Consider the following 14,126-nt stretch of genomic DNA (forward strand, 5'->3'; position numbering starts at 1 on the left):
ACCGGCTATTTTTGTGACGATTCAGTAAAAAGCAACGGAATACTTGTTGCAACAGATGGGAATATAACTTGCTTTTCAAATTGTCGACATGCCGGCTCTACTAGCATCGTTTCCACGGGAGTTGAGTGTACGGATTACAGTGTCACAGAGGACTGGACATCCGGCAGACGACGAATTGTAACCACAATAGACCGCTTGACCTCTTCAGATATATTTGAGTTCGGGTAATGTGTTTTAAAAGTTTTTTGTTGAACATAAACACATAAGTTATACAATGAAAACTACAGGAAAAGTCACTGTAGCCATGTATTAAACAATATGCTTGTATACAGACCAGGGTGAGGAACCATGTGTTTTTATAGGGGTTTCAACATGGGTCACCACGGGTTATTTTAAGTGACGTTAATTTCTAAATAACTTTTTTGACAGAAAAGTAATGAAAATATTTCTTAGCCTATAAATGACAATGTAAGTCAGCGAAACAGGGGATTTTTTTGTAATAGTTAGATCACATGAATTAAGCATGGGCGGAGTGAGCACAGCGAATTATTTAGATTTTAATTCATGTCATCAAACAAAACGTTATTGGCTGACACATTGTCAACACAAAATCTGACGCAGGAATTGTGTATCGGATGAGTGACATTAGGCTCTCAACCTCACACTTGTCCCGACATTTATAAATAATGGCAAAATCATATAGGCCGTAATATTGTGCATAAATATATATATATATATATATAATGGCGATGACAGGTATGCCGTTTAGTATGTCTTGGGTTGTTCTTTTCATGTGGCAGTTTACTCCCATTGTGGTAAAACTAGACTTAGTCCGGTTAGTAATACCTATAGGTTATAGTTGTGTTTCTATTATTTGTTTTAAGGTTCACAGGTAACGCTTGGATTCCTCTTCAAATAGGCGGAAACAGCAATTGGATGGTAAAAGTCAAAGCTGACCTTCATGTCCGATCAGACACTCGCAGGATTAACTCTTCCCCTACCACCGACATTGCGCCAATTGTACGGCTGCAGCAAAACTGTCAACATACAATTACAATTCCAGGTTATCATAATATAATCTTGTTTTCCCGGAACGTCTAATCACACGTAGTCTACAATGATCCCTTTTGAACAAACCGTATATACATGTATAACCTGATATCATAGTTAAGGCACAACACACACAAAACCTGATAACCATATTGTGGAGGTACAGTATCTCCAATCTCTAGATTTAACGTATAGACAAGGTCGATTTCGCTTTGCTTTATGATTCGACTTTAGTGGTGAACAGATAAATAATAACCGTAATGGTATAAAAAATAAAAAAGCAAATATACTGCAGTTTCTGACCCTGATAACGACGATGTGAGATGTCGGTGGGCAAGATCTTCTCCAGATGAATGCGGCTCCGTTTGCGATGGTCTGCATCCGGCAACAATATCTGAGGTTCGAAGACACGCTATTTAATAAATGTTCATATACAATTAACTCTTATAGGTGGTGTGTAAGCTTATTTAAACTCGCACTCGCACCTTGCCCATTTGGCGAGTGCTACGATAAGATTGTTAGTCATTTTAGTTTTTTGAGCGTAGTGCATGAGTGTATAACACTTTCACACGGGACCCCTATTTAACGAAGACAATTAGTAGTTTTAGTGGTGCGACCGCTGGATTGACAGTCAAGTGTGTTACCACTAGACCATACATCCGCCACATACCTCATAAATCTTATACTTACACTATTCATAGTTACATTTGTAATTACATATGTTTTGTTTATTAAACGAAGTGACTGATACCTTCCGTGCGTCTTGAAGTGGAGCAAAAACAAAACCAAGAATATGCAGTTCATATACATAATTATTATTGTTACACAGAAAGCTTGTGTGATTTCGTATTACGCTAACCATGGTACTGGCTGGTATGGCGTCACGGTCCAAATCGAAGACTTCGATTCTGTCTATTCCACAACGCCTCTCAGCAGTATTCCCGTCCAGTTTCTCGTGTACGTTTACAGCTCTACCGATTCTTGCCACAAAGCTGCGGAGTTTGTAGATCCAACACCTGAGAATGGACTTTGTATCAATGTTCCCTATGGAGAAACATGGACGTCAGAGATTGTTGCACGTCTTCCTGATGGTCACGGAAGGTAACTCGAGTATCTATTGAATCAGACCAAAGGTATGCCAATACTTTTGACGCAATCTTTAAAGGATATGCTTTGTGTTGAAATGACAATGTTCATGCAAAAGGCATATCAATCTAAGGGTTAAGAAATCGGATCTTCTTTTCAGCATCACCGAAATTAAAACCACATCCCCTCTGGGCATGACAAAATCCCCTCTGTACCAAACACAGAGTAACGAATGGGCTGTGAACGTGTCCTGGACTCCCAAAAATGTCAGTGACAAGACCAACTATTTCAGTTACGTCGCAAGAGATTCCTCGGGGTAAGTAGTCGCTTATATAACACACAAGTCGAAATCATGATAACCATTCTTATTCACTCATTTAGAGTCCCTATAGTTATATATTGGTATCGGGGCATGATCTCAATTTTGATGTAATCAACCAAATAAAGTATCTCTGATTTTTTTTTCTTTTTTTTAAATGAAATATTTTGTAACATTAAACTAGTTTTATAAACACATTTTTAATGCCAGAAGCAGTTATTGAACCTTGGACACTGCGGTCTGCAGACGGGAAACACACACACACTACGATACAGTGACTGATGATTGTACATGTTTTATGATAAAAAACATTTTTTTTTTGTAATTTGGGGAGAATTTATAAGACTTGGAGCGAAAGTTGTTTACAATTAAATATTTTATGTTTCTTTCGGTGTGTTCGTTGCACATGCTGTAAAACAATGTTCTCCTTTTGTAGACTTGTTTCGCCTCAAATCAGAATGTTAATAAGAAGTTTTCAAGAGGCTTAATACAACTAGTGCTGTCAATTATTTATGCGTCAATTTAAACAAATACAAAGGTTAAAAAGACTATGGGCCATTTATATTAATACGATTCATTTATGTTTCAGAGGCGAAAGTGAAAAGCGTACAATCACTCTCATCGCAGGCGGTAAACACCTTTTTTTAGTTTTTACAAGTTGCGATGAAATGGTCAATGTTCAAAAACAATACACCAGTTATGGTATTTTATTTATATATTTTTACGCATTAAGTATGTTAACGATGCAATATAGCGCTGTTATATAGCATTGTCATATCAATTACAGCACAGCCACCCCAGTTTCTGGAAAGCAATGTAACAGTACCGTACACTACACGAAGATGGATAATGAACCTCGATAGTCCGGTAAGTGATTTATGGATCCTGAACCTCGATAGTCCGGTTAGTGATTTATGGATCACGGACCTCGATAGTCCGGTAAGTGATTTATGGATCACGAAATTCGATAGTCCGGTAAGTGATGTATGGATCATGAACCTCGATAGTCCGGTAAGTGATTTATGGATCACGAAATTCGATAGTCCGGTAAGTGATGTATAGATCCTGAACCTCGGCAGTCCGGTAAGTGATTTATGGATCCTGAACCTCGATAGTCCGGTTAGTGATTTATGGATCACGGACCTCGATAGTCCGGTAAGTGATTTATGGATCACGAAATTCGATAGTCCGGTAAGTGATGTATGGATCATGAACCTCGACAGTCCGGTAAGTGATTTATGGATCCTGAACCTCGATAGTCCGGTTAGTGATTTATAGATCACGAAATTCGATAGTCCGGTAAATGATTTTTGGATCACGGACCTCGATAGTCCGGTAAGTGATTTATGGATCACGGACCTCGATAGTCCGGTAAGTGATTTTTGGATCACGGACCTCGATAGTCCGGTAAGTGATTTATTGATCACGGACCTCGATAGTCCGGAAAGTGATTTATGGATCACGGACCTCGATAGTCCGGTTAGTGATTTATGGATCACGAACCTCGATAGTCCGGTAAGTGATTTATGGATCACGAACCTCGATAGTCCGGTAAGTGATTTATTGATTACGAACCTCGATAGTCCGGTAAGTAATTTATGGATCATGAACCTCGATAGTCCGGTAAGTGAACCTCGATAGTCCGGTAAGTGATTTATGGATCCTGAACCTCGATAGTCCGGTAAGTGATTTATGGATCCTGAATCTCGATAGTCAAGTAAGTGATTTATGGATCACGGACCTCGATAGTCAAGTAAGTGATTTATGGATCACGGACCTCGATAGTCCGGTAAGTGATTTATGGATCCTGAACCTCGATAGTCAAGTAAGTGATTTATGGATCACGGACCTCGATAGTCCGGTAAGTGATTTATGGATCACGAACCTTGATAGTCCGGTAAATGATTTATGGAATCCTGAACCTTGATAGTCCGGTAAGTGATTTATGGATCCTGAACCTTGATAGTCCAGTAAGTTGTTTATGGATCACGGATCTCGATAGTCCGGTAAGTGATTTATGGATCACGAACCTTGATAGTCCAGTAAGTGATTTATGGAATCCTGAACCTTGATAGTTCGGTAAGTGATTTATGGATCACGGACCTCGATAGTCCGGGTAGTGATTTATGGATCCTTAACCTCGATAGTCCAGCGAGTGATTAATGGATCATGCACCTCGATAGTCGGGTTAATGATTTATGGATCACGAACCTCGATAGTCCGGTTAGTGATGTATGGATCATGAACCTCGATAGTCCGGTAAGTGATTTATGGATCATAAACCTCGATAGTCCGGTTAGTGATTTATGGTCCATGAACTTCGATAGTCCGGTAAGTGATTTATGGATCATGAAACTCGATATTCCGGTAAGTGATTTATGGATCATGAACCTCTCTAGTTCGGTAGAAGTTGTGATTTTACTGCCACAATGTACTTTTAGCTATTCGGGATTGTGCATAGATCAGCACAATATATTTCATCGAATGATCAAACCAACATAACATATCTTGTCAAAATTTCAGGAGCTTAAATACATGTATATTACTAAATTAATGTACTTATATGCACCGTTAAAGTGCATACAAACCCGATGTGTCCTTTCCAGATTGTCAGACCAACAAACAGTTCGTATATTCGTCTTTATAACGAATACGGACAACTCATCGAAGCCATGGATACATCTGATCCGCTTCAAGTACAGTTCCATTCGTACTCAATAGAGTTTAAAACCAGAAATGCGCTGAGCACCAATAGGGGGTATTATTTCCTTTTTGACGAGGGTGAGTTAGACTCTTGCATTTCAGTCCTTTTACTTGTTTGTTTTCGTTTCCTACAAACATTGTACTTGTAAAGACCAATCAAATTAAAATCAAAACTGATGACAACATAAAACTTTCACCTTTAAATCAGTTACATATTTTCCTTGATAAACTAAAACATTTTTACAACTACATATATACTTAATATTACTGTTGCGTATTTATAGGAGCTGTGTTAGGAATACATTGCGGAGAACGGTCAAGGGAGGTAACTGACCCTTACTTTTGGCGGATCCATTCATGTAAATTATGTTTTTATTTTCAATGTATGATTGAATGCAATGTATGTGCGAAAGTGAATGGATAGAATGAGGAATTTAATATCGACCAAAACTATTTGATCAGGGCGGGGCACATTTTTTTGTGTTAATGCACTGTGAATTTGCATTTGTTTTCAAGAGTTCATTAGTGATTGTACATTAGGTAAACAGCGCATGTTCATAATGCGAAATTACCTCGAGAACGAGTTACGTTTTACATCCTTAATTCTACGATTGCACTTTAATCACTGCGTCTGTGTATATGTTAGGGTTCAATTTGGCGTTCTACATAAAATGGGGCGAGTGCAGCGAGGCCGCAGGCCGAGAAACTTGGTGTTTTTTTGGTGTTCGCAATTATTTGAATTACTAGCTCCTCACTCTTTGTAGTCACGTGATAGTTTGAAGCAAACATGAAATCGCCTATGCGTTATAGATGAATGAACATTTTAATTTTTGATTATTTTACAGATTTTACAACTTTTGCACCATACTACACAACCGATTGGTACACGAATACATTGAGACCTCAAACAACAGTCCATGTAACTGCGTCAGGTCAGATTTTCACTTTTAACATGATATACTTTATTCTTTCCCTATTCTAAAGTTTCAAATCAGACGATCTTTTGATGTTTTGTTTTTCATTTGAATAAAATAAATGATTGTGTGTATGTTTTCCTCACCTTTGCTAGTCCCGTATCAGTCTCAGAGGAGTGGGCACTAGATTTACCCTTCGTCCGTCCGCAAGTCCGAATGTGTATGCATCTATGTATGTAGAGAGACATAAGAATATTATATTTAAGAATGTTTAAACCGTTTCAATTCCTTTGTTGGAGAAAAATTGGTTGTTCTGGAAAAGGAAATACCGCACCTTAATAAACATGTGATTTCTATGACAACGGCAGCGGAAATAATGTATATGTCTTTCCGTCCGTGAGGAACAAACTGTATTCTGATATAGGTCAAGAAGTATGTAAGGTTGGTAGTTCGAATGCAATAAGGGAATTATGTATGTAAGTTTTTTTATGATATCGATTGACTAAATCATGTTACTATATCAACGAAAGAAAATGGGGAAAAAATCATCTTGCAATATCCCCATAAATACATTTTGGTTTGTGAAACTTGGTATTTGATAAGTTTGTAGTACAGAGGTTATGCATGCCATTTTATTTCTTTCGGTGGACATACGATTTGGATGCTATTGCATTGAAAATAGTGAGAAGAACACAACTGGCGAAGGGCAATAAAGATATTATGCAAAAAATGCAAAAAACCTAGTGGTGCTATGCCAACGCAAATAATAAAAGACCCCACAAGTTAAAAAAGAAGAACTGAAGTTAAATCTTTTCATGTAAATTTCATTTTCAATGACAATGGTTATTGTGATATTAGCAATACGTGATTGGTTATATAAAGAATGTGCCTTTGATATTCTTTACTTATACCATGGATTTTCGAAGCACATTTGTATAGTTGTGCAGAAAGGGAACACATCTTCGTAATTGGCAGCCAACGCCCGTTTTTTATTATCCTTTTGCTTATAAAGGCAATGGCATACGTCTGGTAAACGGTCATTCGCCGTACTCGGGTCGAGTAGAAGTTATCCATAACGGCCAGTGGGGGACGGTTTGTGACGACTCGTTTGATGGAGCCGAGGTTGAGGTGATCTGTAGAATGCTAGGACTCCAGTATGGGCAAGGGTGAGTTATCTCTGAGCTCGTAGATTTAGCAGTTCTAAGTGTTATGAAATACCAATAAATTAGAGATGCTTTCCATTCTGATCAGTATTATTTTATGGTTTATTTATTTATTTATTCATTTATTTATACGTTATAATTTATCGTATCCTTAATGCATTGCACAGTTATATATAGTCATGAATTGAACAGCCTGCCTTATATTGGTTGTGTCGGCCTTTATTAATTCGAATATTTTATCTAGCCTATTACTCACAGTATCAATTAATGTCAGGTATGGCGGTCGGCCTTATTCAGGCGCTTATTACGGTCAAGGATCCGGTCCAATATGGCTTGACGACCTCATGTGTGGCGGCAAAGAGAACAACATAGCTAACTGTCGGTCGGGTGGGTGGGGTATTGAAAACTGCGCTCATAGTGAAGATGCTGGCGTTGATTGCCATGGTAAGTTGTTGTTTAATGCATATAGAGTACATTAAGTGGAAATACTATTATATTGGCCAAGGCATGCGAAAACAAGCACGATTGACAAACAGTTTACTCTAGATATTTTGCATTGTGGTCAATATACATGCGTGTACAATTTTGGATACGACGAAAATTTATTGCTCAAAATATGTACAAAACAGAATAGGTAGCGAGTAGTGAACATTTCAATGAAATGTATTTGTTCTTTCATATTTGAACACTTATTAAATATTGTTTTTAATTAATCGATTATTGTTTTTCCAGCTTTCTACATCACATACCCACCAACAACAGGTAATAAGTTAGTCGTTGACAGTTGTAGAGTCTTGATTGATAATCGGAATATAACTAATTTAGACTACAGGACAACCAATAGAAGTTACATGCTAAGTCAATTGATTTGGCGCGAAAACCAAACAAAAGCTAAACTACTCACCGCATTCAAAGTCTAATGTTACACATAATGCTAAAATCGTTCAATGTTCGGATATTTACCGTCTAAATAACGTTATGAAAACGTATTACCAATTTTTTTGCCTGTGTTGCCAAGTTCTTGCCTGTTTTGCCAAGTACGATATAGTATTGATCTCCTACGACAGGAATCAGATATATGTTCCTTCTGCTATATAATATTTTAAAACGTTTAAATGATTTATTTAGTATTCTGTTCGTGTGTAATGCTATAGCCTGAATATTTATTACCAGAAACTCTGCTTGTAGGTCTTCTTGCTACTTAGCTGTTTGAATAGTAAAATTGTTGATGTTCGTGAAGTTAGCGGCCTAGCGGCCTAGCGGCCTAGCGGCCTAGCGGCATGAAGTTAGCGGCCTAGCTACCTAGCGGCCTAGCGGCGTGAAGTTAGCGGCCTAGCGGCCTAGCGGCGTGAAGTTAGCGGCCTAGCGGCCTAGCGGCGCAATATGTTATCTTATTTCAAAGTATTAATACATGCTTTTTCTTCTTAAACAATGATAAATTAACTGATTTTGTGCACGAAATATCAATTTTAAGCCACTTTCAAAATATTTTTCAAAAAAGGTTATCAAACATTTTTCTATTTTATAGCATGCAAACATGCCTGCTCTGCTAACAAAATGATATATTTGCTGTTTATATGCACCAATCATCAGTCTGAAGCGATTTTCAACATTTTTTCCAAGAAGTCGATCAAGCGATCCAGCGGCCTAGCGGCGTGAAGTTAGCGGCCTAGCGGCTTAAATGGAATCTTATTTCAAAGTACGAATACATGCCTTTTCTTCTTAAACTGTTTTTGTGCACAAAATAGAAATTTGAAGCGATTTTCAACATTTTTTTCAAAGTTAATAAAACATTTTTCCATTTAAAGCATGCAAACTTGTCTGCTCTTCTAAAGCAATGATATATTTGCTGTTTATATGCACCAATCATCAGTCTGAAGCGATTTTCAACATTTTTTCTAAAAAGTCGATCAAGTGATCTAGCGGCCTAGCGGCGTGAAGTTGGCGGCCTAGCGGCCTAGCGGCCTAATATGGAATCTTATTTCAAAGTACGAATACATGCCTTTTCTTCTTAAATAACGATATATTAACTGTTTTTGTGCACAAAATATAAATTTGAAGCGATTTTCAACATTTTTTTCAAAGTTGATAAAACATTTTTCCATTTAAAGCGTGCAAACATGTCTGCTCTTCTAAAGCAATGATATATTTGCTATTTATATGCACCAATAATCAGTCTGAAGCGATTTTCAACATTTTTTCCAAGAAATCGATCAAGTGATCTAGCGGCCTAGCGGCGTGAAGTTGGCGGCCTAGCGGCCTAGCGGCCTAATATGGTATCTTATTTCAAAGTACGAATACAAGCCTTTTTTTCTGAAACAATGATATATTTGCTATTTATATGCACCAATCATCAGTCTGAAGCGATTTTCAACATTTTTTTCCAAGAAGTCAATCAAGCGATCTAGCGGCCTAGCGGCGTGAAGTTGGCGGCCTAGCGGCCTAATATGGAATCTTATTTCAAAGTACGAATACATGCCCTTTCTTCTGAAACAATGATATATTAACTATTTTTGTGCACAAAATAGAAATTTGAAGCGATTTTCAACATTTTTTTCAAAGCTGATAAAACATTTTTCCATTTAAAGCATTCTTTTTGAAAATCGCTTGAAATTGATATTTTGTGCTCAAAAACAGTTAATTTATCATTGTTTAAGAAGAAAAATCATATATTCATACTTTGAAATAAGATACCATATTAGGCCGCTATGCCGCTATGCCGCTATGCCGCTAACTTCACGCCGCTAGGCCGTTAGGCCGCTAACTTCACGCCGCTAGGCCGCTAGATCGCTTGATCGACTTCTTGGAAAAAATGTTGAAAATCGCTTCAGACTGATGATTGATGCATATAAACAGCAAATATATCATTTTGTTAGCAGAGCAGACATGTTTGCATGCTATAAAATAGAAAAATGTTTAATAAACTTTTTTGATTTTTTTCGTTAAAAATCGCTTGAAATTGATATTTTGTGCTCAAAAACAGTTAATTTATCATTGTTTAAGAAGAAAAATCATATATTCATACTTTGAAATAAGATACCATATTAAGCCGCTATGCCGCTATGCCGCTAACTTCACGCCGCTAGGCCGTTAGGCCGCTAACTTCACGCCGCTAGGCCGCTAACTTCACGCCGCTAGGCCGCTAACTTCACGGCGCTAGGCCGCTAACTTCGCGCCGCTAGGCCGCTAACTTCACGCCGCTAGGCCGCTAGGCCGCTAGGCTCACGTACATCAATTGTTGCCTTTTTATATTTAGGTGTCCTGTATTGTTCTTGTTAACCGTGTTTATTTATTATTGCATCTGGTCTTCTTGTATGGTAGCTGTTTATGCTAACGGAATTGTCCATGTTGAGTCATTTTATTCAGAATGTATTTCATGTTACATATGAATTCGAAGTGATCATTAAAGTACTTTCATCAATTAGATCTTAGGATGCATGTTTCAATAACTATAAAATGTTTCAGTGACACCTTCCAATAATGCAACATCTACTTTTAACTGGTGGCAGACGACAATGGGTAAGTAATACGTTTCTGACGTTCCAGATGATTTGTAATTCACTGATTTCTCCGCCACCTCTTACACACCAAAGCGATGATACTATGCATATACAACAGTTAGATTTATCATTATCAAACATCTGATAAACGAGAATGCCGAAAACATGAATAATCAATGCACCGACCTTTCGCCTATTTTCATTTTCATTTATTTCAATACATCTTCCGCAAGGAAGATTTGAACACAATATAATATATATGAGCCTGATTAAATAAATTATAAGCAATAGTTATTTCATGCATCAAGTAACAGGATAATGATACATACACGTATACCATGAATTCAAGTCAAACACAATATTATTGACATAGTAAAGACGACTGTTTCGACTATTTCCGTATTTTCGTGGCACGAAATGGCAAGATTACCAGTCATGCTTTAACCGAGACTGCCATTTCCATACTTTGGACTTCATTGAACAGTCCCCTGTTGTCAATCAAACAATCAGTTGACCAATAATATGATTACATTTTGCAAACAATTAAAACCACATTATTCAATGGTTTAACTAACAACCTTCCGTCAAATGATCTCAATAAGTTGCAATAATTGCTTTGGGGTCTATGCATGTCCCTGAATGATTCTCTTCGGGTGTTTTAATGGATATATACCGAAAAGTAACCAGACTGCTTGGGGTCCGTGGAATACAGATATTGAAAGCATTTCCGCCTTTATTACAGGTTTGAGACCTCAGGATGTTATAACCGTCAGTTGTGATGAGCGTGGCTGGGAGCTAGAGGTCGACATGAATAGACTTCGCCTGATATATCCTGGCGCCAGGGCCTCGGATATTTACCTCGGAGAGAACACTTGCACCGGTGTAGAGTCGTGGGGTCGGCTGACGTTCCAGCAAGGCCTAAGGGAGTGCTTAACATCCGAAACAGTTTTGTGATTTTTTTTATAAATGAGTTCTTTTTTCGAACTATCGTTCATAATTATTAAAGTATTAAGATGTGTGGTCGCCAAGCCGGACAAGTCGGTTTTCCTCCGGGTACTCCGGTTTTCCCCATAACACAAGGCCACACGCTCGCGTAACATCGTGCCAACAAGAGTGATTAATATAATGTTGTAATAACTTGTTTCACAATCGTTGTAAAATTTAAAAGTTTATACTAAAGTAGTATCCAATGTATTACTATATGTGATGATTGTTTCGCAGTAATTGATTGATTACGAAAAATCGTAAATTATCTTAAAAGGAAACAATAAAAAACATGTCATGTTATTAATTAACTATATCTTCCCATTTTCAAATGTTTGTCCTTGGACATTCTATTAAATTATAGCAAAAATTATCAAATGTGTAGATACGAGGAGATGCGCTGGTTTATAAGAATGAGCTAGTGTATGCCGATCGGGATCCGCAATATCCGTTCATAATAAGGGCCTATAATTGGACGGTTGGGGTTGAGTGTGACGTGAGCCGGAACGGAACCTCATTAGGTAACATACCAAATAGATAGGCATCTAGTTACTATAGTATTACTAAGTAAGCCATTTGACAATGTTTGTCTGATTGTCGTAGTAATTTATATTTGTTATTAAAAAAATAAAGATATATTACCTATATTCGTCATAGACGGCATCGCAGTCAACGTTGTCTTATAATGTGTTCTTGTGATTTTTTCTGTCGTAAAGTACCCTGTGTCTACACTCCATTAAACGCTCCTATAAAGCGATAATTATCAAAACAACGAAATTCGTTTAATCGTCTAGCTCATATTCACCACGATTCCCAAAACACCTCTGGGGTAACTGTGGACGGTGCCAGCCACTATGGGGTGAATATGTCCTTCTACCGGGATCCCAATTTTCTGATACCAATTTATGGCAACCCCCTGCAAGTGCCCGTTGGAACCGACGTCTACGTGAAAGTGTTCGTCTCTTCGTCTGATTGGTCAACCAAAATGCGAGTACATTCGTGCTACACTAAGCCGTCTAGAAATTCACCTAACAACTTGACGTATTACCTCATCAAGGACGGGTACGAACATTTATTACGATATGCAATTTACGTAGTCTAAACACGATAATAAGAGGTTCAATAACGAAACGCATTCGTTTTGATGTAGACTTACAACTCTATGGTGGCATATTACAGCCGTAAGACAACCTGATAACGTTTGTGATTTTATTTCGCGTTAACCACTTAATTTTCGCGATAATTATCTAGCTATCTAGTCAGTATTCGCGATACTTTTTTGGTAAGTTTAATATCATAAGAATAAAAACAGACTTGAAAATGCCCAGTATATTTAAGTATAAATCGCATACAATTGTATGAACAATAGTAAAATAAACACGTACATAGCGTAAGCTTTCATATATATATATATATATATATATATATATATATATATATATATATATATATATATATATATATATATATTAAGCCATATTCGTTTCTTATAAAACAAGAACAAGTTTAACAAGTTTAATTTTAATCGGACAATATATTTCTTTATTTGATTTATTTTTCAGATGCGTGGAGGATGTGAACACGAGACTTATTTCACAGTCAACCCACGAGACCCGCTTTGTGTTCCAAGACTTTGAATACACCGCGAATCACGAGGGGATTGACGTCATGTGTGACGCAACATTCTGTTCAGCCAGTGACGTATCTTCAAAATGCAGACAGAGTTGCCATCCATAATGCATATTAACACACTGGCAGTATTTAAACAATATGACACTAACAATTGTGCGGTTGTTGCCTTTCTGTCTTCAACATGTATTGACAACCGTTTGTTTTTATAAAGCGTGTGTAGCGTAGAACGCATGAATCCTGTGTGTGTAGCGTAGAACGTATGAATCTTGCGTGTGTAGCGTAGAACGTATGAATCCTGCGTGTGTAGCGTAGAACGCATGAATCCTGCGTGTGTAGCGTAGAACGTATGAATCCTGCGTGTGAAGCGTAGAACGTATGAATCCTGCGTGTGTAGCGTAGAACGCATGAATCCTGCGTGTGTAACGTAGAACGTATGAATTCTGCGTGTGTAGCGTAGAACGTATGAATTCTGCGTGTGTAGCGTAGAACGTATGAATCCTGCGTGTGTAGGTAGCGTAAAACTTATGAATCCTGCGTGCCCGAATGTTAACTTCTTTACAATTAAAATATTTACTGTAATTTAAACTAAAAATAACAACACCAAAAATTAAAAATAATGTTATAGAGATAATTTAATGGCAAGAATACCGACTAAAAACTTTAAATCTTTGTGGTTATTGGCTACCTATGAGTGTAAACGGTGTTTGGTGTCTTATGTGTCGCTTGCGGATTGTCTGTTTTGCCTTTCTTATATGAAATAAATATGACGTCATAG

At 37.5% G+C, this 14,126-nt stretch overlaps 1 protein-coding gene across 1 annotated transcript; it reads left to right on the forward strand.

Annotated features, from left to right (window-relative positions):
- Positions 1-5,068: 5,068 nt before the first annotated feature.
- Positions 5,069-14,126, forward strand: LOC128233471 (deleted in malignant brain tumors 1 protein-like). Its single transcript, XM_052947154.1, has 11 exons — positions 5,069-5,236; positions 5,443-5,517; positions 6,004-6,090; positions 7,085-7,238; positions 7,510-7,679; positions 7,968-7,997; positions 10,701-10,754; positions 11,478-11,680; positions 12,105-12,240; positions 12,514-12,781; positions 13,282-14,126. Exons 1-11 carry the CDS (start codon positions 5,128-5,130, stop codon positions 13,454-13,456), a joined length of 1,461 nt encoding a protein of 486 aa, XP_052803114.1. The 5' UTR covers positions 5,069-5,127; the 3' UTR covers positions 13,457-14,126.

Source organism: Mya arenaria, chromosome 5, assembly GCF_026914265.1.
Source record: "Mya arenaria isolate MELC-2E11 chromosome 5, ASM2691426v1".
Taxonomy (NCBI): domain Eukaryota; kingdom Metazoa; phylum Mollusca; class Bivalvia; order Myida; family Myidae; genus Mya; species Mya arenaria.

Coding starts and splice junctions, on each gene's coding strand:
- LOC128233471 (XM_052947154.1), top strand. CDS start 5,128: ATGGATACATCTGATCCGCTTCAAGTACAGTTCCATTCGTACTCAATA. Junction 7,239..7,509: donor GGACTCCAGTATGGGCAAGG/GTGAGTTATCTC, acceptor AATTAATGTCAG/GTATGGCGGTCGGCCTTATT. Junction 11,681..12,104: donor AGTGCTTAACATCCGAAACA/GTTTTGTGATTT, acceptor TCAAATGTGTAG/ATACGAGGAGATGCGCTGGT.